A 26,749-nucleotide genomic window follows, 5' to 3' on the forward strand; every position below is an offset into this window, starting at 1 on the left:
ATTTTGTATCTAGTTAGCGAACAGATTGCAAACAAGAATAATTTAAATTATTCTCATGCAGAATCGTAGGTTCCGTTGTTATTCTTTGTGGTACGTCTAATTATGGACAAATCTCTTCGACATTGTACACATATTTGCGTTACCTATTTCTCAGTGTCTGTAGAAGAAAATGGCGCCTAACAGTTACTGTTTAGAGAGCTCTATAATTGAATACGCAATGCTCAAACTTCGATTAGCGGATACTAATTTATGCGAATCATGTAAAAGAAATGTAAAATAATTATATTGCGGAATCATTATCAGGCCGTTGTATGATTATTAGTTAGTAGTACGAGTAATCATAGGCAATTGATTTTTAATTTCAATAAAAACTAGACTCAGTGGAGGTTTTTGAATTGTTGTTCGTTGTTTGTAGGTATGCAAATTATTTAAAATTTAACTAAGATGCAGAACGAATGAAAATGAAATGGTAAAATGTACCAGTACGAAGTAGGACAATAGGGCATTGCAGCAATGACACAACCGTAAAAACTGCACATTACCAAAAGTATTTTCGCTTTGTCATTGATGCTAGTTAATGGCCCATCCCGGCATTAAATGGTTACCGGAGCCCATGAATAAAACATTCCTCCACCTTGAGACATGAGGTCGAAATCTCGATTGCATTGTCCCACCTTTCAGACGAAAATGCAACTGCTTCGTGGCAGAAATAAGCAGAGTGCTACGTACTACTTACCCATCACCACCATTATACAGTTATTGGCTTTTTGAAGGAAAAATTTGAAATACATACTCAAAGACAATCTCAGTTCTGGCGAAGAAAATTGATCGGAGATACCTACTATAAAACCATAACAATACTATAACTAAATGAACTGAACTATGAACACATTTTAAGGTTAACAGGTCAGTGAAATGAAATGTAAATTGATATCGGCTTTTAATTTCTTCAAATAATCTTTTGGCATGTGCCGGTATTTGGAGTACTATCAATCAAAGGGCTATTTAGATCATTAAATTTTACAATATAATCTACGTTGTGATCATTTTAAAACTTTCTTTCAATACGAACGGTGCGAGCCACTTTCGAACAATTAAATTAGTGAAATGTATTACGGAATTTATATATATATGTATATATCTGTATATAAGTTTATATAGAGTATACGAAACAGTTTTTTAGACACTAATTGACACTTTACATGGATTATGTTACCCCAAATTACACTAAAGAAATACGTTCGTGTCACTTCAATTGCATCCCCAGTGGAGGGCGGAAGTCAGGCGATTTCCTCCGGACCAAAAAAAAAAAAAAAAATTGCAAATGAATACTAATTAAAGGACAGTGTTTTTACTTTCTTTTACTTGTTCTCTTTTCAAATAACCATCAATAGCTATCGATGTTTATTTTTGTAAAGACGGTCTTTTTTATGTTTTCATATTCGCCAGATCGCAAGACGTAAACTAATACAAAAAACACACAACTCACCTAAAATCTTGTATCATCATTCAAAACGCAGAATTGTCCGGAAGATAGCGTCATCGCGGCTGACGAGACGGCGTCCGTTTGGCATTAATATAAATAGGTAAAAATAATACCAATACACTTTGTACTTTGACTGTTATAAGAGCACTTGTTTAAGCCACTATGTTTTCGATAATTCGTCTAACAAACAAAACACGTCCTTTTGGTAAATAAAACACCGTGCATAATTTATCGAATCATTTAAATTCCTTTGATCATGCAAGAAAACCATTAAGGCATTATCCAAAAAAAATAACATGGCCGCAATTTATAACCCATAGAGCGGAATTTTCTGAATCGTTCACTTTTATCGACACGACACAATATTCGTTGTCCTTAAAAATGTGATCGCGGGTCTTTATGTGATATAGCTTATTATTTATCTTAACTCTTTGAAACAAAGTTTGTAATTGTGTGACTGTGTGAGGAGCGGTGTCTTTACAAAGCATTTTATGTTTTATTTTATTATAATACAGGCATTCTAAAAGGACGATCACGTGTATTGATTGACATTAGGATTGATACTTTATATATTTAATCTAAACAGTTTTTTAAATTGACAAACATAATTTAAAAGTAGCTTTTCATATGTGCTAAAAGAATTAAGTGTTAATGTAGATATTTAAAATGGAGAAGCAAAATCAGTCAATGCATGCAATGCAATGCAATGCCAATGGTTTTTTTAAAATAACTAATTGATATCTTGTTTTTCTCCACCTTATCCCACTAGATGGGGTCGGCACAGTTAATTTTTCTCTTCCATTCTCTTCTATCAGCCATCATCTCAACAATCGTCATTCGCACACTCCATCCATGTCTTCTTCGATCAACCTCTTGCTACTCTACCTTGCACTACCATTACCATTCCATACATCACAATCAATCAATATATAACACTAAAACTACAAATCGACATTTTTAAATACATCGATTCGAAATTAATACGTTATTCACTCCAATATTTTCATGAATTCGCAGTTTTATATGATTCATAGCATCTACAAAGCAATATACATTTTCACTAATACTTAGCAATCGATAGAGCGTTGAGAATTACAGACGTTCCTAATTACAAATAGAAGGACCGACGTCAACACTACTAATTATCACAGAATAGAATATGGTACGGCGAAATCAATTTTTTTTTTCATGGAAGTTATATATTTTCATGTGACAACTTGGCATTCTGCCACTTTAGGCAACCGATGGTTTAGGTACACACAACTTTCATACGTATACTTTATGAGTCACAGATAATATTAATTTGTCAGGATTCTTAAAAAATATACAAGCTTTTTGAATAATTTTTAATACAAAACTAAAGTCCTCTGCAAGCATTTTGTCGAGCTGTGGTCCAATAGTTACTTAATGGAAAAATATACAAAAACCGATGAATTGTTAAAAGCGAATTGGGCAATTTAAAACGAGATTGCGATTTCTGTTAGATAAGAGAATTCATGCTGACAGTAAAAAACATAGCAATGAAGTCACGTCTTAAAATGAAGCGGAGCGTGCAACAAGTGGCAAGAAAAATGGCAATTCTCGAATGAGTCGACTTATTGAGACCGCGCGTAAAGATAAAGTCTGACTGGCATTTGAAGACAACGCAAGATTTATCGTTTAGGACGTATTTTATATAAAACTTTTCTTATAATATAAGCATTAGGTTTTTGTTCTATCTGAATCAAGTTTGTATTTTAAAATTCGCTTCATTAATAAATAAACATGAAAATGTAAGAGTCAAAACCTTCGAGCGATTGATGAAATGAATAAAATATTTATTGCTAATAAAATTTCAGACTAAGCTTTACAAGGAGCGTGCCGTGCAGGATCCGTGCAACCTCGAAATGGAAAGTCACAGGCTACATTGACACGCCAGCGTAGGGTCAAGGTAAATCAGTATAGTTGCGTTTTATATCATCAATCTTAGTAATCTGTGATAAAGTCCATTGGATGTCATAAACTTAATGCACTTGAAAGTTACACGGAAAATTCTCTGCAGATAAACAAAATGTGGATAACGTAAACGAATCAAAATGTTCAAATAAAAACGACGTAAGTAATTTTACAACGCCTTATCGAGATATACCTACCGATGCTACGAAATTCGTTCAAAAGAAAGACAACCCGCATGCATAAGCCAGGACAACCGCAGACGACCGCACTTGCAAACTGGTTTCAGTGCACTATTATTATTAAAGGCTCGTGCCAATTTACAGACACAAACATGCTCCTCCGCGATACAGTTAACAAAGAAAAGTGTTAAACACGTAACTGTAAGACGGTTACTGCAATTTTAAATACCAAAAGGACACAAACGATGGATGCTTCAAAAAATCAACAGGATGTTAATTATGAGTGACATGTAGTTCTTCTGTTTCGAATCCATGCAATCACTAGCACATCCAACAAGGCACTCGTATAGTTGTTAGGTTATAAAACTTTAAAAACTAATGATATTATAATTCGATATGAACACAACGAACTGTTAGCGTAAGTCAACCGTACGCTGAGCCGGCGACTCGCAAACTGTTCGGTTCCGTTTCAAAACTAAACATCAACGGCCACGCGGTGGGCGCCCTACCTTTCCATCTCCTTCATTTTACCGAAATGTTTAAAGCGTGACAGAGACGGCAATAATCGTACGAGGCTTGATAAACTACACCCGCGTGTAGTTTTCGAACGCCGTGTTCCAAGAGGAATGAGGCATTTACTTTTTTTGTGCATTTAGCAGGATTTTTTTTTAATCATGTTTTAATCGATTTGAACTTCTATTTACGTTATCACGGAATGTTCTTCCAGAACGGGAAAAATGCAGGCAAGAGAAGAAGCGATGAGTGATCCAGGATTCTCGGAAGTTTTGTTTAAAAATAACTCCGGGTCCGACGATAGATGTAATTAGTTTAATGAATCTTTTTAGCTCAAGGCCGCTGGAATAAATTTAAGTTGCTTAGACTGACATTTAAAAGTGGCTGACCTAAAACCATTGATTAAAATAGTCGGTTATGATGTATCCACACTTACGAGGTAAGTGACGTGTGCGTTATTGCGACCTAAATCCACAGCTGCTATCCAAGCTGTATCGATCAAACAAAACTTCATAAATTCCACTGCAAAACTAGACCATTGAATAAATAAGAAATGATCTAATACCTTGCAATTTGAAGTCATTCCTTTTTAATATTTTTTTTTATCCTACATTAGAAGAGTTCCAATTATTTTTACGGTTAGCAGCTTTATGAAAACTATTAATTAACGTGTTCTTAGCATAATCTTTAGTTTTAACGAATTCCCGATATTTTGGCGAATTTACGTGTTACAAACCCGTTAAATGACGATTTGATGAAAAAACAATTTTTTTTATTACTAATATGTAGTTGCATAAAACCTTGTCGACTACGCAAAATGTTTGTCATGATCAATACAAGAATAAGTACCTAAAATCATAATGCTGACTATCAGGAATTACTTGCCTCATTTAATATGAGGAGGAAAGCACATAGAGCAGTATTACCGAAGTCAAGATAATGACGATGTTAGTGAAGTCTGCAGATATATCACTTCGAACGCAGCTTTCGCAGCTTTTAGTCGAACCGAAATCGTTTACATAAGCTGTCAAAGATCGTAAATAAAAAATAAAATACATAACAGAATCCGAATGAACGGAACGCATTGGTTAAAATGAAAATATAAGTTAATCCGACGTCCACTTTCACCAAAATGTTACATATTGTGAACACATCTCCGGGCTACATGACTTTTGAAATTCAATATGTCTAATGACACATTCGGTATACTGATTGCAAATGTCTTAAAGGCATGGATCGAAATGATAAAACTTCGGGCATTTCTTACAGAGTCGATTTAATTGAGAGACACTAAACTACAGAATGTATGCCAAAGAGAAGAAAGTCCATATTACAGAATAATATTCACAATGGTTTCAGATGGTGAATAGTCTGTTTGAAAAGAGAATATGAATCCATGCTACGAGAATCCATGCTACGCCTGCTAATCAAAAGTTTCCGGAATCCATAGACATCATAACCTGAGTGACGCCCCAAACATATTATTATCCAGGAAGTAAACGGGAATGCGTTTGTTTGGACTAAATACAAGCCCGATTTTCTCTTATTAAATTTAAGCAACGCCAACCCAAAAAACGAACGTTTAATACTTTCTAACAATAAGAGCGGAGTTTTTATTGAAGATTGATGGTTTGACGCGAATCTGGATCAAACAATAATAACGTGGAATTATTTCGGAAATGACCACCGCACTTTCACTGCGCATCGAAGGGCCTTTGGATTCACTGAGCATAACTATTAGTGACTTCTCTTGTTGCATTTGAACCGTTATTTAGATGATAGAACTTTTTACTTACTGTTTGAAGCATTTTTTTGAGTTATTGAATTCAGAAACGAAACAATCGTTCTTCATTATACAGAGGTTTAAATTTTTTTGGATACTCTGACGCATTAGAGCGTTAATATGTCATAGATACAGGCTCCTGTTCACACATTCATTCTGAACAAACGCTCGTGTATTTTAAAATAATATACACGACATCTTTTTTTTTATTGCTTAGATGGGTGGACGAGCTCACAGCCCACCTGGTGTTAAGTGGTCACTGGAGCCCATAGACATTCACAACGTAAATGCGCCACCCACCTTGAGATATAAGTTCTAACATCTCAGTATAGTTACAACGGCAGCCCTACCCTTCAAACCGAAACGCATTACTGCTTCACGGCAGAAATAGGCAGGGCGGTGGTACGTACCCGCGCGGACTCACAAAAGGTCCTACCAACAGTAATCTACGTAAGAATTTACCATTCGTGGTCTAATGGTCAAGTGAATTCGTATAAAGTAATGTGACTATACCGAGATTCAAATCCTGTATCAGATACTTTTGACCAGCAGAATAGTGATACCTACCCATGTTAATTTATAATATCCCTTCCAGTAAATGAGCAAAGTGATATTTTTCCCAAAACTAGTGGAAGTCGTTAGATACGTATTTTCTTTCGACACGGTCCTATGGGTCGATTCGAGTACATTTGGCGTCTTATGTTTTAGGGCTTCAGTCTGGATGTCTATATCCGTGATATGATGCATATAGGCTGAGGTAACTGAGCTGACTCATTGTCCCAATGACAGTATTAAGAAATAAAACTTTAATGTTTAATAATTCGTAAAAAAAAAGGCAGAGCGAATCAAAGAAGCAAAAAAACATTTTCAACATCATTACGAAATAGCAACCACATTTACTTACAACAAAGAAACTGTGAGAGCAACACCATGAATTGAAAATCGACCTCTCTGTAAAGCGATGCGCGTGCGCTTCCGACTTCAATAATTGATTTTTAATGGAGAAATGATCGACGTAGATGATCCCTTGCCTTTGTTGGGTAACACAAAAGTTTATCACCTCTTTAACTACATCGCATTACGAAATTGAAATAATAACAACTGAAACTTAAAGATTTAAATTGTATATCTATAAAGATTTAAATTATAAGATTAAAAGAAACTTAAAGATTTAAATTGTATATATATACTAGCTGACCCGGCAAACGTTGTGTTGCCTTAAATAAGATTTTTAGGGAAATTCTACTGTAGAAAAAAAACCTCATTTAACCACATAATATCTCATTATAAACAAAAAAAAAATATCCAAAAAATTAAAATAAAAAATAAATGTTTGGGGTGGACAACCCTTTTCACTTAGGGGTATGAAAAATAGATAGTAGCCGATTCTCAGACCTACTGAACATACTATTGATACACAAATAAAACCAAAAAAACATGGCTAAAAAATGTATAGTATTGTATAGCTCTCAAATTATAATAATATATTAAGTGTATAATCTATGATGTATAGTGAGTAAGTAAGACAGGAGACCGGCTTCGTCCTCATCCCTACTACGTGATGTTTGGTGGATGAGTGGTGACACCTGGCGGGGATAGCTGATCAATTGATAGTTGATCAGTAGTCGACCGGCGAGGGCGGGAGATCAAATTCAATTTAAAAAAAATCATAATTAAAGGAACTTGAAATTATAAACTCTGAATAAGAATTTATCGTACTACAATTATAAAATTTGATAGCCATCTTGCAACCTTATTGCAGATCTGTGCATAGAAAAAAAAATTAATCGGGGTGGAAAAATAGGGGTTGATCATATAAGAGTGAAAATTGAGAGTAATATGATTTTTTTTATTTTAAGTCATAACAAAATAAAATAAAAAACTTGCCAAAAAAATTAAAGTTTATAATTAACAAATAAAAAATAGGGGCTGATCATAGAGGGATGAAAATTTGAGAGTAACATCAGATTTTTTATTTTAATTCATGACGAAATAAAAATAAAAATGAAAATCTTGCCACAAAAATTGAAGTTTATAATTAACAAATAAAAAATAGGGGTTGATCATAGAGGGGTGAAAATTTCAGAGTAATATGAATTTTTTTATTCTACGTCATGACAAAATAAAAACAAAATGCTCGCAAAAAATTTTAAAATTTTTAATTAGCAAATAAAAAAATAAGGGTTGATCGTAGAAGGGTGAAAATTTAGGGTTGTATGTATTTTTGTATGCTGTATCATAAAAAAATAGAAATTAAAAATTTTGTCTAAAAAATAAAAAATAAAATTTAGAGGTGGACTACCCCTATCATTTAGGGGGATGAAAAATAGATGTTGGCCGATTCTCATAGATACCGGATAAGCACAAAAAATTTCATCAAAATCGGTTAAGCCGTTTCGGAGGAGTATGGCAACGAAAACTGTGACACGAGAATTTTATATATTAGATTTTGAAAAATACTTAACGCCATTTCATATTTTGGTACTACTTCTCTACCACTTTAATGGGAATTCCATTAGCAAATACCATAAGACAAAATCTATCGGTTTTATAAAATGAGACTTATTACATTCAAGTTGAACGCCTGCGCCGACAGTATGTCAGGTGCTGTGTTTCCTCAAACATTGATAATAATGGGCGTTATCTCTTAATTTCTTTTCAGTTTTACAATTATTGCTTTACCATCTTACTTAAGTTTACTTAAGATTTACTTAAGTTTTCCGTATTGTGATTTACATGTAAACGAATTTAGAATCATTTTGGAGTTGGGAGAAAAACGTTTTAGTAGTATACAGTTGAGGCGGTAAAACCGATCTTTTTAGACACAGCCTCTAAAAATTTAGAGTTAGTGAGTAATTTGTTTCGAACTGAAGCCAAATATCCATTATATCTACTCTCATATTTATTTATTTATTTATTTATTTATTAGCTTTTTTATCCAAATACTCCAATGAATACAATATAAGTAGCCACTATTTTATCAGCCGATAGTTGCATTTGCTGAGAGCATTTACGTTGTAGATGTCTATGGGCTCCAGTAACCACTTAACATCAGGTGGGCTGTGAGCTCGTCCATCCATCTAAGCAATAAAAAAAAAACATGTTGTGAAATCTTAATAAATACGAAAATCTGTATCTCCTGTCCAGTTTATCCTTTAAATACGTTAATTCGACACTTGTCTGAGTTAATCTGAATAAATTTAGTTCTGGGCACAAGCCAATCGGTTAGTAATGAGATCGTCACGGAAGAACCGGTCATTATTTGAACTGGTATCTATCTGTGTCTATTTTTGGATATTTTGTAGCATATCGTTACATTGTATAACTATTTCAACTGTTATGAAATCATACTTTTTACAGGTATACTAGATATTGGCTTTCTTTGTTTTTTATCACAGCTGAGGAAAGGCACAGCTGGCGCAGGATAATCCAGGAGAAAGGTATTAAAGGAGACGGTTTTCAGCATTGGAGATTATCGACGCAAGAAGGAGAGAGACATGGACTTAGGTGATCTTGACAACACAATCTACTTTATGAATTAGTACAAATTATTCCTTCCACATTGTTGGCAAAGTATTAGCATAGTATTTTCTCTTGTAATTTTTAATATTTAATTTCGCTTTTCTATTGTTAAAAATTGACAGGCCGAAATGGCAGTTCTTACTCGTACGGTCTCACAGTAGGCATTAACAAATTAGAAAGTGTTTATTTTTAACACGGTTTTGTTGTTAGCACAGGCCCATTTAGACGTTGATGTATGTGAGGTGTTAAAATTTAATGTAATCAAATTCCGTTAGCAGGAAACAAAGAAAAATAAGTAACCAAATGAATAGTATGAAAAATTGGCTCTGTGGAGTCTCTCGGCTTAAAACAAGACCCCATCTACGTGGGTGTTTTAAAAAGAGTATGCAAAATTCATCAGAAAATGAAGAGTAGCGTGCTCTGAGTATTGGACCTGCATACTGCGACCGCTAACTGGCTACTAGTGGTGGCCGTACTGTAAATTCCCGCGGATAGTTACAGCCATTCTACCGTCAAATAGTTGTGCGTTCGGATTTGAAGGGTGGGACAGCAAACGTCTCAAATTGGATAACGGGAATCCGCCACTCTATACCGTGAGCATATTCACCCATCTACTCAATAAATAAATAAAAATGAACTGTAAACCCCCTCCCTGTGAAGGTACATTAGAAGAAGACAACAAATCACCTTACATCTAAATACTTCTTCAAAAGTTTCTCTAAACGCATCATACCAAAGCAAATCTTTGTGAAATACTGTATTCAAACATAAATCCAGTTGATGCTTCAAAATATGAACTTAGAATTTACGAGTAACGCCCACAATGTCGAGTCGCCCACACGAAACAGTTAATTATTACGCCCTGTAAGATAAGGTTGCAAATCACTGGTAATTGACTTTGTGGGAAAGGGGTCAGGTCACCTGAATGATACATATGACTCAGGTGATTCTTGAAAGCTTTTTTAGTTTTGGTAGTTAATAACCATGACTACTTTACGGTCTGCCACGGAATTGCATAAACCAGCCTTTCCCAAAGTAGGCGATAACGCCCCCTCGTGGGCACTGCAGGCCTAAAGGGGGGCGGTAAGAGACCCAGAAAAAAAAGGGGGCGTTGTGTAGAGGCTTGGGAGGCGATTTGTAATTTCATCTAAGAGGACTCTTAGACACCGACTGAGCTCTTGCTATAATGGTTTTTAAGAAAGTGAAAAAATGGGGGCGCTAAAACATAATTTATTCTCAAAGTGGGCAGTAGACAAAATAAGTTTGGGAACTCTTGGCATAGACCGTATGAACACTTGACTTAATAAACAACTAACTAGATAGCGTTAGTGGATCTTTCAGGAGATGCTTTGTATGACCCGCCGAAAATTCATTTGTTTATTTTACCTAACCACCTTAATCTAATCTAATATCTATAATTGCTTATACTCACAATGAACTCCTACATCGATTTCAAAAAAATTTATGGTGTTTAAATGGGATATGAAAGGAAACTTTTTTACCCGTAACTTAGGTGTGTCAAGTTCAACTACAATCACGAATAATATTTTTGTAATTTGAACGATTTTGTCCTTCAAAATTGATGTTACAAAAATGCAGTTTTAGTTTTAGTAATTTAGTTAAAATATCTATATATGAGTCGACTATTATCAAAGCCGGCAATCTCACTTTTGGACAATTATTGTTAAATCAGAAAAACGAATTATTGACTTAGTATTCCATTGGCAGTCATAAAACTTTTCGGAACGACATCTTAGATAAATAACAGGTTAACTATTAACCTTTATTTAATGCAGGTTTTGAACCGTATTCTTTGAAGGAGACGATTATATTCAAATCAATCTGTATTGACATATCAATAACATTTTTTTGTCCAAATACACAGATTGCCACCTTTGATAATAGACGACTCATATCACGTATTACGTGAAGCAAAAACTTTGTATCCCTTTTTACGAAAATTGCGCGGACGGAGGAGTATGAAATTTTCCACACTTATATAGGTATAGAATATAGAGAGAAGTGCACAATGCTAATATTTTTTTTAAATAATGCATAAAAGATACATTAAATCAATAAATAAAATATTACACACACTACATACCACCATGTATTTGACGCACACACGCATGCATACTATTTATTGTCAAACTTTGCTTCTTGACGTCTGTTGTCAAATTGAGAATAGATTAAATATTGTTTGTCTTATAACTTACAATTCCAATTAATTATAGTCGAATTTCGACTACTGCGGGACCTCTAGTTTATGTTAATTCTCTACTTTTTTTGGCATTCTATAGCAGAACGTCATCTAGTAGAATCATTATGCCATTGCCATATAACTGCTACGAGTATACCCGATAGATGGCGTTAACATAGGTTCATTAGGAGCAAGGGCGGATCCAGGGGGGGGGTCATGGGGGTCATGACCCCCCCCTGAGCTGGTTCCAGGACCTAGGTGGACCACATATTGAACATAATGATTTTAGGACACAATATATTGTTGCTCCTTAATTAATTTAATATATTAAAATAACTTTGTATGATGGCAAATGTTTGGGAACGAACGCATCGAAAATTTGAATTTTACCGCGCCACACTCGCGCGCGCTTGTCGACTACGTAACGTCTAGCTAGGCCTAACCTCAAATTGAATCCTAACCTCAATCGGAATCGTAACGACTAAACTTCAACATATTATTATCATAACATAGTTCTAAGTTAAAAAACTAAAATTTCTTTCTAGCTTTAATGTGCTTATAAGTGTACCTTTATAAGCATTCTTAAAAATTGTTACTGTAAATTCATTAATTACAAGAAATGGTAAGTAATCAGTTTCTCATTATCCCAGTGTGTGTGTTTTAACTTAAATGTTATTGTTGTTAATGCTCATAAAGTACCTCATAGGTAGATATTTAGGTACCTACTTACTGAAAGAGTCCTGCGTGACTTATGTACCTACTTATATATTTTTTTTTGGACGAGAGAGATTGAAGAGCATAAGGTTACTGACCCAACCTAATAAAATCTTAGATAAATTCACACAATGAAATCAAGTGTATCGTAGTGACCACATTGATTTTAATGCTTTTAAAAATAAAATAAGAGAGCAACCTACAGAATGAGTATAGAATGCATAAACTTAAAAATAATCTTCGTTAAAGTTTTTAAAAGCACCTAGCGAAAACTTCGATACAAACTATTGCGCGACACAAAAACATTGCGCTTCATTAACAGGCATGCATTTACAACAAGTAAATAGTAATCTACCTACCTACTACTTTTTACTTTATTTGTATATTACAGATTTTTAAAAACTATAAAATTTAGAGAACCTGAAATTGTTTTGCTTGTTTAACACTATACTTACCTAAAGTAAGTAAGTATTACCTATTTGACGTAAGTACCTACCGAGGTAATAAAAAATCGTGTAGGGGCCTAAACTTAAGTAAGGTCTTTATGGAAAATGCAGTGGACTGTGAAACTACCTATATTATTATGTTTTATGTACTTATAGCTTATATGTTTACAAAAGTTTGTTGTCTGATGTGGGGTGTGAAATTTGCGTAGTTTTGCTTTGTTTGTGAGGTAATGCGCCACCAGCCTGTACTATAGCGAATGTGGGTGTTTTTATGTATATATATTTAATATGTATTTTCAACAGTCTGTTGTCTGTTGTGGGGTGTGAAATTTGCATGGTGAAATTTGCATGGTTTTGCTTACAGGGTGATTCTAAGGGAAAAGGAGATGGTACTAGTGGATTGAAACGTTCATTAAAAAAAATAGATTCATTTTTCCCAAAGAAACCAAGGCTTGAGATTGCTCACTCGAAAAATTCATCTACAACAACTATAGAAGAAAATAATTGTATTGCCGATGCTTCTGCTTCTACAGCTACATTGCTTACATTAACCATAGGTGAAGAAAAAACATGCTTTCCTGTTACTAACGATATTCAGCCTACAATATGTACATCGACTTCTGATTCTCATCATATAAAGACTTCACTTTCTCAACCAAAGTTTGCTTCAGATATTGCTTGTTATATAGGGAAAAATATAGATGATTCAACCAAAGCTATGTTGCTTGAAAAGCATTGGCAGCCTCCTAATTCTAATTATACTTTCCCGCATTGTGTTGTTAATAAAAAAGGAAAACAAACAAAAAAATATGCTCAGAAGTCTCACCTTGACAAGTTTCACTGGCTTGTTTTGTCGCATAAAGACCAGGGTCTTTACTGCAAGTACTGTGCTTTGTTTGTTGTAGCTCTTGGAGGTGGTATACAGACAAAAACACCTTTACGTCGACTCGTAAAAGAACCATTAAAAGCTTTCGACAATTTGCTAGGTGAAAATGGTGTTCTGCTAACACACCAGCGAAACAAATACCACGAATTAGCTGTCGAAGCAGGGAAGAACTTTTTATTGAGTTTTCATAAACCGGAAATTAACGTAATGAACCAAGTAAATAGTCAAAGACTGAAACAAATAAATGAAAATAGAGAACGTTTGCGACCAATAGTAAAAACTATAATATTTTGTGGCCATCAAAATATATCATTACGTGGCCATCGCGACGATGGTAAATTGCAGAACTATGATAGTGACGACAGCGTAGTAGCCGATGAAGGGAATTTTAGAGCCCTTTTAAAATTCCGTATTGACTCCGGCGATATTACATTGCAGCAACATTTAGAATCTTCAAAATCCAACGCCACGTACATCAGCAAGACTGTACAAAATGAGTTGATAGATGTTTGCGCAGAAATCATCCAGGAAAACATTTTACAGAATGTGCGGGAAGCTAAATATTTTTCAATTTTGTTCGATGAAACAACAGATATATCACATATTTCACAGCTGAGCCTATCATTCCGATATTTGCATGATGGTATTATTAAGGAACATTTTGTGACTTTTTGTGATACCTACGATGCTCTCAGACGTGAAGACAACAAGAAAGATATAGAGCCTCGATTGACAGGTGTAGCATTGGCGAAAATCGTTCAATATCTGTGTACCAAATTTAACTTAGATTTATCTTGGTGTGTGGGTATTGGAACTGACAGTTGCTCGGTTATGGCATCAGATACAAAAGGTGCAGTGCAAGAATTGATGAAAATAGCCATTCATGCTAAACGTTGCCCGTGCAACAACCATGTGCTCAATAACTCATTGGCAAGATCATCCAAAGTAGTTTCCTGTCGCAATACATCTGGCACAATGAGAAAAGTTGTGGCATTTGCCAATGCATCCGCTAAGAGGCATGAAATTTTTAAAATAGAACTCGGAGCTGCCATGCAAGGTATTTGTGAGACACGTTGGGTAGAGAGGCATGATGGGCATCTTCAATTTCAAGGAGACAACTTAATAAAAATTTGTAGCGCTCTGGAGAAGATTTCTGCCTGGCAAGACAATAAAACTGCTAATGATGCGCATTGCTTGCTGCAAACATTGCGCAGTTCTGACTTTATTATATGCTCCATCTGTTTAAGTGATGTATTATGTGGGTACTTTCCTAAATTATTTTATTTCCTATTGGTTGGCAAATTAACTTATACGAGTATACTAAACCTACTTTAAAATTATGTTGTTGTTTTGTTAAAATTTTATGTTACGAGTACATACCGTTTATATTAAGTTATAAATTCTTAGTTTATGCACTACAGTCATAGTAACTTACTTTTTATTTCTCAGGTACTACTGTATCTTTAAGCAGAATATTGCAATCGAACTCAATTGATTTAAAAAAAGCTACGAACGCTATTAATGATACTTTAAGTGTGTTACAAAATAAAAGAGAAAATGTGGACGTAATCTTTCATCAGCTTTTTGAAGAGGCTAAAGAAGTAGCTGAGCAGCTAGATATAGAAATTAAATGCCCCAGAATAGTATCAAAACAAATACATAGGGCCAATAATCAACCTGCTCAATCTACTGAAGAGTATTTCCGCAGAGCTATATACATCCCACTTCTAGATTCAATAATAAGTGATCTCCAGGACCGCCTGTCTCCTGATGTACTCAATTTGTTTCAGCTATGCGTTTTCATGCCAAAAAGCGAATATAGTAATGAAGACATTGAAACTGTGAAACAACTAGCTACCGACTATACATTATTACTAGATAACACTCCAGTTTCTGTCATTGTAAATGAATATCGGCTTTGGATGATGAAGTGGCAGCGGAGCCAGGACATACCGCAGTCGATTTCTGATCTTATTTTAAATTGTGACATCGATATGTATCCTAATATAAGAATTTTTTTATGTATTATGGCTACACTACCTGTCAGTGTAGCGACAGCAGAAAGGTCTTTCTCTACGTTGCGAAGACTTAAATCGTGGCTAAGATCTTCAATGGTTGAAGATCGTCTAACCGGACTGGCACTTCTCCACGTACATAAAAACGTACCCATTGACGTAAATGACGTAATAACGCGTTTCGGGAGAAGAAGTAAAAGAAAAATTGATTTTGTTCTTTAAATATATGTATTTTGTCTGTTTCTATTTTGTTTGTTGGAAACCCTTGTCGTACCACTTTTCCGGAGTTTTGCGTCATACCCCTCGACATACCTCTAGCTGTTATGACAAACCATTCACCACGGTTATGGAATATAAATAAGCTGCCTCATTCCGGGCGTGATAGTGCTTCTCTGGATGTCTTCAAGAGAAGATGACAATATGTACGGGTATATGTACAAGTTATTATGTGTTAAGTTTTTCAAGTGTACAATAAAGAATAAATATTTTTAAGTACAGTACTTACGTACATTTTAAAGTACCTACTTTTTACTTGTATCTATTGTTATCAAAATTAAATTATAAGTTCTTGACTTGACCATGACTATGTGACCCCCTCCTGGCACCAAAGCTGGATCCGCCCTTGATTAGGAGTGGGTAATATCGGTTTTGCCGCGTATCGAATCGTATCTATATATCGAGGATCAATATCGGATATTGAATCTATATATTTTCTGAATCTATATATTGATGGATGCTAGTAGATTTTCTCGATTCATGATATTTGAGATTTGAAACGATACGCTGATTTAATATCGTAGTAGATATAGATTTAAGTCAACGTTATACGGTTGGTTTTCTGATATCAATTTATAATATGATCTTAAAGTAATAAAAAGAACATGAAAATAAAAATATCAAAAAAACTTTCCTTCATGCTTTTACCAGGCTTACGGCCTGGCCACGGGGATCGGCGGTGCGAACAGCGAAGCGGTGGGCGAGGCGACCATTCGCGCAGCACCGTTTGCAGGCCACGGGTACTCACGTTCGCCGCCGCGACTAGTAAGGAAGTCCGGCAGCGAAATGTCTATATCGAAATTATCTCGATATTGCTTACAAATTAATAGTTTTTTGGTTCAGGACCTATTATTTGGAAAAGATTGTGAAGTACATGATTTGAATAAGAATCGGAGTATACCTATAGATGGAGAATTCCACAAGAAGTACGAGAAATACTTTGGGTGACTAGACTTCCAAATAGCTGGTCTAGCTAGTATTTCAGCTATTTTATTTTTTTATTGCTTAGATGGGTGGACGAGCTCACAGCCCACCTTGTGTTAAGTGGTTACTGGAGCCCATAGACATCCACAACGTAAATGCGCCACCCACCTTGAGATATAAGTTCTAAGGTCTCAAGTATAGTTATAATGGCTGCCTCACCCTTCAAACCGAAACGCATTACTACTTCACGGCAGAAATAGGCAGGGTGGTAGTACCCACCCGTGTAGACTCACAAGAGGTCCTACCACCAGTAATTACGCAAATTATTATTTTGAAGATTTCATTTTTATCACACGATGTTATTCCTTCACCGTGGAAATCAATCGTGAACGTTGAGTGTTGTTGAGTACGTATTTCATTACAAAAATTGGTACCCGCCTGATATTCGAACACCGGTGCATCGCTCAACACGATTGCACCGGACGTCCGTTAGGCCACGACGACTTTAAAAATATAAAATAAAAAATAAATAAAAAATATAAAAATTTCGGCGTTAATTTTTCGCGGCGAAAACAACTAAACTCATTTAATCACTGCACTATTCGCCGCGACTACCGCTCGACTCCGTGGCTCGCGCCGTCCGTATTCATGCATTTGTTTTGCTCGCCCGCCGCATCGCGCGATTCGCTCGGTACATTTCGCCGGTCGCTTCGCCGGTCGCCGGTGCGCGTGGCTTGTTAGGTACATTTCTATGCGCTTGTTTTAGTCGCTAGACGCTTCGCCGTTCGCACCGCGCGAATATTCGCATCGGCGAATGTCCCGTGGCCAGGCTGTTAGGACTGGCTACATTATTTTCAGTTTTTAGTATTTTGTGTCTTAATTTAAAATTACAAAATATACCAAAAGAGTGTAGATTTCAAAAGTTAAATACAAACACAAGAAATAAACTCAATTATTTGGATTCAACTAAAAATAGAAAAATGTGTACTTTAAAAATCAAACACAAAAAACTTTTAAGTATTTATAAACACTTGTCCAAAAATTCTAGTTCAAGGTCAAAGCGCGTGAAATTAAATTCAACGATGCAAATAGGCTATACTGCATTCAAGTTAGGGTCGAAAGTTGAAACTTCTTTCCTTAATTGTATCCTGCTGATACGCTAAGAATAATCTACAGACATATGGACTTAAATATAAGGTTTACAATTGTATGGATAATGCCTGTTTCTGTTTCATTCATCACATGATATCCCTATCGTGCGCTCACTCACTCTGGCCGATTCGATACGAACCAAACGAATATTACTGATATTAACGAATCGGTACGATATGCCGATGCGCATCACATCGAGCAATATCGTGTATCGGCTGATATCGAAATATAGATTTCGATTCACGAATCGGTACGATATGGCGATGCGCATCACATCGAGCAATATCGTGGATCGGCTGATATCGATGTATAGATTTCGATTCACGAATCGGTACGATATGGCGATGCGCATCACATCGAGCAATATCGTGTATCGGCTGATATCGATATATAGATTTCGTGCGGGGCGATATCGGATTCAACGATATTGCTGCGATATATAGATATTGAATCTATATACGATTTATATCACCCACTCCTAAGGTTCATACATTTTTTTTCCGTGTGCTATCCATGCTGCTTTGCAACTCACCGCGCCCTTAACATTCATTTTTCAATAATAAGTATTAATATATGTATTATAATATGATAAAGTGAAATATATATAGGTAATCGAAATGGCACAGAAGGTTTTACTTGTCTATGTTTAGCTATTATAATATTACAACAATTCGCTATATAGGATTTCACTATTCCGCATTTCTAAGTGGCTTATCCGCAACCATCTTGGGATAAAAGATCAATGGGTTTAGCGATTGCCGGAGGCAGTATCATATAATTTCTCGGCGCGTGTGAACCTACAAATACTAAGTTAGACAATGCAGATTTTAAGGTTGTCACTAGAATGTTCTGAGATGAAACGCTGTTGTCAATAAAATAGGTAATATATTTATAAATTGTTTACTTTAAACTGCTAACTCCAGCAGTAGACGTACGAGGACTGTTAAAAAATATATTATATATACCTACATATTCAATTTACGATATTATTCTAAATTTTTTTATAAAACCTATAGGTAATATTGATGCTTCCTTTTTAAAAAATGAACTTGCCATTTCAATCTTCAGCCCCCCATATTTATCCATATTTATCCCATAACAGTTTTTTTTAAACACGCCGATTTACGTTTGTTTCTTACTTTTTATTATGATTAATATCCTAAAATAACGGGCTTCCATACAACCGTTAATCCCTTATTTTACCCACTCAATAGGAGACGTGGCCAAAAATCCTTGCTTAGGGTACGCTAATATCATAAAATGCATCAAATGCTTAAATTTCAAGTTTATAACCCCAGTGGTTTAGGATGCGCTGATGAATCTATCTGTCGACATGAAAACCCTCTTGTCTGGCCACCGGAAATTACATACCCGATCCTGTGGACCGAATGGTAAACAGTCGACGTCGCCCTAAACACATCATTACGGATCCTCCCGATCCAATAACGGTGCTTTTTGGTACCTCAAGCCTCGGTCACCGTCCTCGCCGAACCCGAAAGCCTCGGGGAGTAAATTAACCCATAGACACAGCCCGCTGAATTTCTCGCCGGATCTTCTCAGTGGATCGCGTTTCCGATCCAGTGGTAGATTCTGCGAACTACTGCTCATGCTAGGGCCAGTGTTAGCAACACCTCCGGTTTGAGCCCCGAGAGCTCACCTACACGCTAGGGTAACGCTGATATATCCTCTCAAGGCTTTCAGCATAAGTTTTAAAAAACAAGTAGTAAATAAATATAATTGAACATATTTGAAGTGTTCATACCTCGCGTTTTATACTTTATTTACTATATTCAGTAATTCGATTACTTTAAATGTGTACAAAAAAAACAGGGACGGGATTAAATCGCAAAACTGTTTTTAATCACGACCAACATGTTTTGACAACCCTAAATGATGTAAGACATTACGTGAAACGGCTCAAGAATTACTAAATGTATATCCGTTCCGGTCAAACTCTGATCGGTTGCGATAAACCGTGATTGGATATTGATCGAGGATCAGTTACTAATTTGTTTTGTCATTTACTAATACCACCCAGACGTACAATTGTTGAATAACACACGCTCTTATGTAAAATACGACGTGAATAGTGTTAAATTAGATTCGTGATTTGATCCGTGCTTATACATTAAATACAATGAATTAATATAACTACAAAAAACATGTAATGTAATTTCCACGAATACGTTTGGTTCGAATACATTGTTTTTTTTTACATACTGTCATTTAGTCTGTTTAGTCATTAGTTCACTGGACTGTGGGAAGTTTATGACGTAGGGATGATCTTCATTCGAGCGGGAGACATTGCTCAGTAGACCGACGGTCCAAATGTTGTTTTTCGGAGCTTGTATATATGCAAGTGAATTTTAATTATGTCGTAAGCGAGATTCAGGCATCTGTCAAATATCTTGTGTAGTATGATAGCTACCGCCATAGAACTATCTGAGTGAACGAACTGATATAGCGTCAAGTGGTTACTGGAGAACATTTTATTAGTGCCACCCACCTTGAGACATGATTTTGTCTCAATACGAATGTACATATCATGAGTGGCAATTTCAATTTTATTTATAACGGCTTAAACCGGTAATAGGCTGCTTCGAGAGATATATATGCAGGATGGTGGTACTTATTAGTGTCAGATTACAATATGACAGTATTCGCTTATTTAATCGCTAAGTAGTTTAAAGTGTATTCCTGTTAGTAATTCTTCAGATGTTCGTTGGTACCTTTAAGATCTGTTACATACAAAGTTCCAAGAATCGATTTAGATCCTTTAAGATCTCTTACCATGTTAAAGTTTAAGTATAGTGACCAAAATTAAGGTGTTTATCTTTTTCATAACAAATTAAACACAAAATACATTTATTCTGTGCTTTTTAATTAAGTTCCAATCAAAGAGAATTTGTTTATTGCGGTTTTTTATCAGATAAATAAGAATTATTCACACGGCTTATTGATTCAGTGCGTATAAATTTTCTTTAAAACTAATATACATAATTTGAAACTAACATAAACGAACAAATCTGTCTGGTTTGAGAGATCACATCACGGTAACTTGTAGCGTAGTAAAATTTCCAAGTATACGGAAGACAATGGCCGATTTAAACCCACAATTTTACGTTCGAAAATAAGTGGGAAGTGGGAATGAAAGGTGCGCAATAGGTCGCTGGTCGTTTCAGATCCGGGTCCGTGGGGCGTCACGGATCATAGCCTGGTTGATCAACCGAGACAGCTTGGGTAAAAACTATGTTTTCTATACATATTTTTGGTAATTTGTTGCTAAGATACCTATCAGTGCCAGGTGATAGACTGACAGATCTCGATATACATACCCAAGACAAAAGCCTGCAAGCTGGTACCTGTGTTGATAAGTAGCTAACTGAATCGTGTACATGGACGATACAAAACAATCGCAATTTTTTCATTAATTATTTGAGCACACCTGTGTGCCGTGAACTGGCCGACCTAAAGCATATGCATATGTATGTACATATGTCTATAGCTAGAAAGGTATATAGATTTTTAAATGCAATGCTCGGTATTTTTTTTTTTTTTATTGCTTAGCTGTGTGGACGAGCTCACAGCCCACCTGATGTTAAGTGGTTACTGGAGCCCATAGACATCTACAACGTAAATGCGCCACACACCTTGAGATATAGTTCTAAGGTCTCAGTATAGTCACAACGGCTGCCCCACCCTTCAAACCGAAACGCATTACTGCTTCACGTCAGAAATAGGCGGGGCGGTGGTACCTACCCGTGCGGACTCACAAGAGGTCCTACCACCAGTAATTACGCAAATTATAATTTTGCGGGTTTGATTTTTATTACACGATGTTATTCCTTCACCGTGGAAGTCAATCGTGAACATTTGTTGAGTACGTATTTCATCGATTTCATCGGTATAAATCGATCGTGTGATATTTTTCCTAAGTAACTTTAAACACACCATATAAACGATTTCTATGCATTGCATAATATAACCAAATCCTCATATTCCCTAATATGCATGTTGAGAGTCAATATCTACCTATCTACTTCAAATAATAACAGATACTAGAAGTATATCATGTAAAAACTGTTTTGTTGCAAAACATAGCATAGCAATTATACAGCAAAACATTTTGACAAATGTCATTGACGGATTTGTCATGTACATCCTGTCTCAGTCGTGTTCTCATTGTTAAGAGTCGTGAGTCTTCTATATTCTTTTCAATGTTTCTCTTCACCTAAATTCAGAACTCCTGTATTAACTGGGTTATTTTTATTACTACTAGTGGTCGCCCGGTAGTCGAAATTCGACTATAATTAATTGAAATTATAATTATTTATTGTACACTATTATGATTCTATTTTCAAAGACTTTAATACTTCTATAATCACAAATTTCACCAAGACTACACTATAGAAAAATATTAATAAAGACAAACAATATTTAATCAATAAATAAATAGTATGCATGCGTGTGTGCGTCAAATACATGGTAGTATGTGTAATGTAGTTTTTATTGATTTAATGTATTTTTTAGGCATAATTTAAAAAAATATTAACATTCTGCACTCCTTCTCTATATTCTCTATAAGTGTAGGAAATGTCATACTCCTCCGTCCGCGCAATTTTCGTAAAAAGGGATACAAAGTTTTTCCTTCACCTATTAATATATAGATAGGAAAAACAGACTCGCACTATTTACCCGATAGATAGATAGTTTCGTAGTTCATTGACATCATTAATACTTATATCGTTTCAAAGGGGTGTATTTTCTTCAGCTTTATAAAAGTATCCTGATTAAATAAAAGACTTGCAGATCAATCTCGATCTTGGCTCATTACATTCTAAATCAGACATAGACTCTATACTCAACATGATTCGGGAAAATAATAAAATGTCACATCGGCTTTAGCAGAATCAATACTATAAACTATAATTAATATTCATTCTAAAACACACGAATAGCAAATAAATATCTCTTAGAATTCAAACAGAAAAAATTATATAAAAAAAAAACAGTTATTTGTGGTGTATTTAAAAGATCATTCTGGAACGCTAATCTAAGAAACAGTTACATCATTAACGCTGAGTCCTTCGTAATCACAAGTGCGGCATTTCTTTAGCACTAATTATCTTGTGATTTGCACGGTAAAAACATTATATACGAAGATTACATGTCCGGTGACAGTTCTAATGACTGTCGTTAAGTTTTCGATAAATTACGTCTGATGTACTTAACTCTCTTTAGCTCTCGGTGTTCTGTGACCGTACTAGAAAATTCGACGAAAAACAATAGAAAAAGAATCGTACCCAGCTTTACGTAAAAATACAAATATATCTACTAGTTCTTTAACTTTAGATCGATAGATTTTATAATTGTATTTCACATGAAACAATTCATCTGAGGTGTTTAATCTTACCAATTTTATAAAAGTAAAAATTAATTTATAAATAAATAAATATGTCCTTTTTTTCAATGTTGTGTAAAGATATGATGACACCCGTCAAAACGGCAACCTCACAGGCTGTTAAAAAACAAAAAATTACCAAAAACTTAAAGCATTTATCGTCCCCCATTCAAGCTATTTTCTTTTATACATATTACTCCTCCGTGCGTCGTATTCCTCAGTTCTGAGGGTCGTGACCTTTACTGAGCACTTTTGTCAGGACTTTGGACTTATACATATTAAGGACTCCGCAAACATCTCCTTCTTTAATTAATACGCTAAGTAAAATGACCCAAAACTACATACAGAATGCTTGCTACAATAAATGTGGCAATTTGGGTGACGCTGGTTAACGATTTAACGTACCAACATATCTAAAATTAAGATTTTGAAATTGTCACAAGCAACTCTTTAAAACGGAAAAATAGGTGTTTCATAATTTAAAAATAAAAACAACCGCCAATGAAACCACGCATCGTTTCTTGTTACATAATAAAAATAAGTTATCTATACTAATATTATAAAGAGGAAAGATTTGTTTGTTTGTTTGTTTCAAATAGGCTCCGAAACTACTGGACCGATTTGAAAAATTCTTTTTCCATTAGAAGCCGACATTGTCCCCGATGAACATAGGCTACTTTTTTTATTTTTTTTTTTATTTTTTTTTTTGTTTCATGTGTGTTTTAATGTTTCCGAAGCGAAGCGAGGGCGGGTCGCTAGTAAATAAAATAAAGAAGAACAAACATCAAACTATGTAAATTTGTTCAGCAAAGAGAGCAGATTTTTTTGTTATTTTAAATAAAATGCGTACCTTTTCCTATTTATTCGGTACGAGTTATCTATGTGTTACGATCATTAACTTCGTACCCGGGCTATCGATGCGTTTGATCGATAAATTGCATTAGATACCGGATAGAAATAATTAGCTTTCACAATATTATCATTGTTCCTTTGTAGTTTAATACTGCTGATTAGAGCTATTATCTTAATACGTTTTGATACTTTACTTAACTAATTCAATCATGCGTGCAGCTGTGCTATTCGGGTACATTATTTTTGTTTGCCTTTTGCTGGTCGTATTGTGAGCTTGAACCTACTATCGTCAGCAAAAGGAGTCATACGTTCCGTTTAAAAGGGCAAAAGTAATTCTTAAGACACATTTATTTCGCTTTTAAGTGGCCGATTCAAGCAATGCATCGTCTTTGGGATCTTGACTGGGCGTGTGTGGCCCGTAGACATCTACAACATAAATGCACCTTGAGATATAAGTTCTAAGGTCTCAAGTATAGTTAGAACGGCTGCTCCACCCTTCAAACCGAAACGCATTACTGCTTCACGGCAGAAATAGGTAGGGTGGTGGTACCCACCCGCGCGAACTCACAAGAGGTCCTACCACCAGTAATTACGCAAATTATAATTTTGCGGGTTTCATTTTTATTACACGATGTTATTCCTTCACCGTGGAAATCAATCGTGAACATTTGTTGAGTACATATTTCATTAGAAAAATTGGTACCCGCCTGAGATTCGAATACCGGTGCATCGCTCAACACGAATGCACCGGACGTCTTATCCGTTAGGCCACGACGACTTCAAACTTCATATTAATTAAATAAATTGGTATTTTCTCTTGTGTATCGGCAACAAAAAGAATTACACTGAGCTTCGAAAAGCCAATGTCTCTGCGCTGCGATAAAGCGAATTCGGGGCCCGTAGTCATCAGCTAGCTGTCGGTAAGTTACTTACCAGCACGTTGCCGATGAAATTTTAAGAATCAGTATCTTACCTGCAAAAAAACAAAGATTTGCCTTAAAGAAATATGTTTTGGATACACGTATTCGACATTATGGCCTTATATTTTTACGTCTTGATAAACTTTTTTAGATCGAGCCCCTTGAACTCACCCACCAGCCAGCCAGAATAGCCACCTAAGCTACCAGGGAATAGGTAAGAAAAAAACATTCTTACTGAAATGAATTGTACTTCTCTTAAAGTTATCTATTTAACCAAATTATAGAAGCAAATTGTGTACGATCTACGCAATAACTACTGGATTATATTGACTAGTAGTACTAGATAGAAAGCATTTATTAGGACTACGCTGATATCACTTGATTTAATTGAACTGGCAATTCTTTATAATTCACGGCATTCACGTTTTTTTTTTATTGCTTAGATGGGTGGACGAGCTCACAGCCCACCCGGTGTTAAGTGGTTACTGGAGCCCATAGACATCCTCAACGTAAATGCGCTACCCACCTTGAGATATAAGTTCTAAGGTCTCAAGTATAGTTACAAAGGCTGCCCCACTCTTCAAACCGAAATGCATTACTGCTTCACGGCAGAAATAGGCAGGGTGGTGGTACCCACCCGCGCGGACTTACAAGAGGTTCTACCACCAGTAATTACGCAAATTATAATTTTGCGGGTTTCACTTTTATTACACGACTAGCGACCCGCCCTCGCTTCGCTTCGGAAACATTAAAACACACATGAAACCAAAAAAATAAAATATTTTTTTTTTAAAAAAAAGTAGCCTATGTTCATCAGGGACAATGTCGGCTTCTAATGGAAAAAGAATTTTTCAAATCGGTCCAGCAGTTTCGGAGCCTATTCGAAACAAACAAACAAACAAATCTTTCCTCTTTATAATATTAATATATAATAATATATAATATATAGTATAGATGTAATTCCTTCATCGTGGAAGTCAATCGTGAGCATTTGTTGAGTACGTATTTCATTAGAACGTTTGCGTTGTTTGCAAATTCCGGTCACCACTAACATTTAGTGCAAAAAAATATATATTTTCAAACAAAATCACCACGTAGTCCGATTGCATAACAGCAATGCTATCGGTATATCACAATCGATACGGAACCGGGGCGTGTCCATCCATCATTCCGGAGTGAATTATGATAGCACGTGTTATTTATTGAAATTCGCCTTCGATTCTGTGTTTAGGTTTCTCCTGTCAGTTCGAACTAGTGCCCTATGGGCGATTCGTGTTATGACACTCGCGTATTAGAAAATTTTAAAGACGATAAAATGATGGATCGCGGACTTTGATTGGCATATTGGAAGATGACTTCATAATCGAAGATTTAAAGGTGAAAGGTTTAAGGCACGTTAACAGGCAAATACGATTAGAAAGGACAAAATATTTTGTTGATTTGATTACGAGTATTACGATATCTATATATATAAAAGAAAGTCGTGTTAGTTACACTATTTATAACTCGGGAACGGCTGAACTGATTTGGCTGAAAATTGGTGAG

The 26,749-nt window shown here is 35.4% G+C and overlaps 2 protein-coding genes and 1 long non-coding RNA gene across 6 annotated transcripts in view; 1 reads left to right on the forward strand and 2 right to left on the reverse strand.

Annotated features, from left to right (window-relative positions):
* The window catches only part of LOC134199142 (uncharacterized), an 83,350-nt gene extending 79,296 nt beyond the window's left edge, over positions 1-4,054 (reverse strand). Inside the window, exon 1 of the long non-coding RNA XR_009973499.1 lies at positions 3,619-4,054. This is a non-coding gene — a long non-coding RNA (uncharacterized LOC134199142). The remainder of the gene's footprint in view (positions 1-3,618) is intronic.
* LOC101740250 (klarsicht protein) overlaps positions 1-26,749 on the reverse strand; it is a 358,174-nt gene that overhangs the window by 162,488 nt on the left and 168,937 nt on the right. The window lies entirely within an intron of this gene.
* On the forward strand, positions 11,875-15,923 carry LOC119628728 (52 kDa repressor of the inhibitor of the protein kinase). The gene is made up of 2 exons (XM_038012075.2): positions 11,875-14,922; positions 15,114-15,923. Exons 1-2 carry the CDS (start codon positions 13,050-13,052, stop codon positions 15,899-15,901), a joined length of 2,661 nt encoding a protein of 886 aa, XP_037868003.2. The 5' UTR covers positions 11,875-13,049; the 3' UTR covers positions 15,902-15,923.

The sequence above is a fragment of the Bombyx mori genome, chromosome 7 (genome assembly GCF_030269925.1).
Source record: "Bombyx mori chromosome 7, ASM3026992v2".
NCBI classification, from domain to species: domain Eukaryota; kingdom Metazoa; phylum Arthropoda; class Insecta; order Lepidoptera; family Bombycidae; genus Bombyx; species Bombyx mori.

Excerpts from the sequence above, each read along its gene's own strand:
- LOC119628728 (XM_038012075.2), top strand. The coding sequence starts at position 13,050 with ATGTATATATATTTAATATGTATTTTCAACAGTCTGTTGTCTGTTGTG. Across the intron at positions 14,923-15,113 it reads CTGTTTAAGTGATGTATTAT|GTACTACTGTATCTTTAAGC; the intron begins GTGGGTACTTTC and ends TTTATTTCTCAG.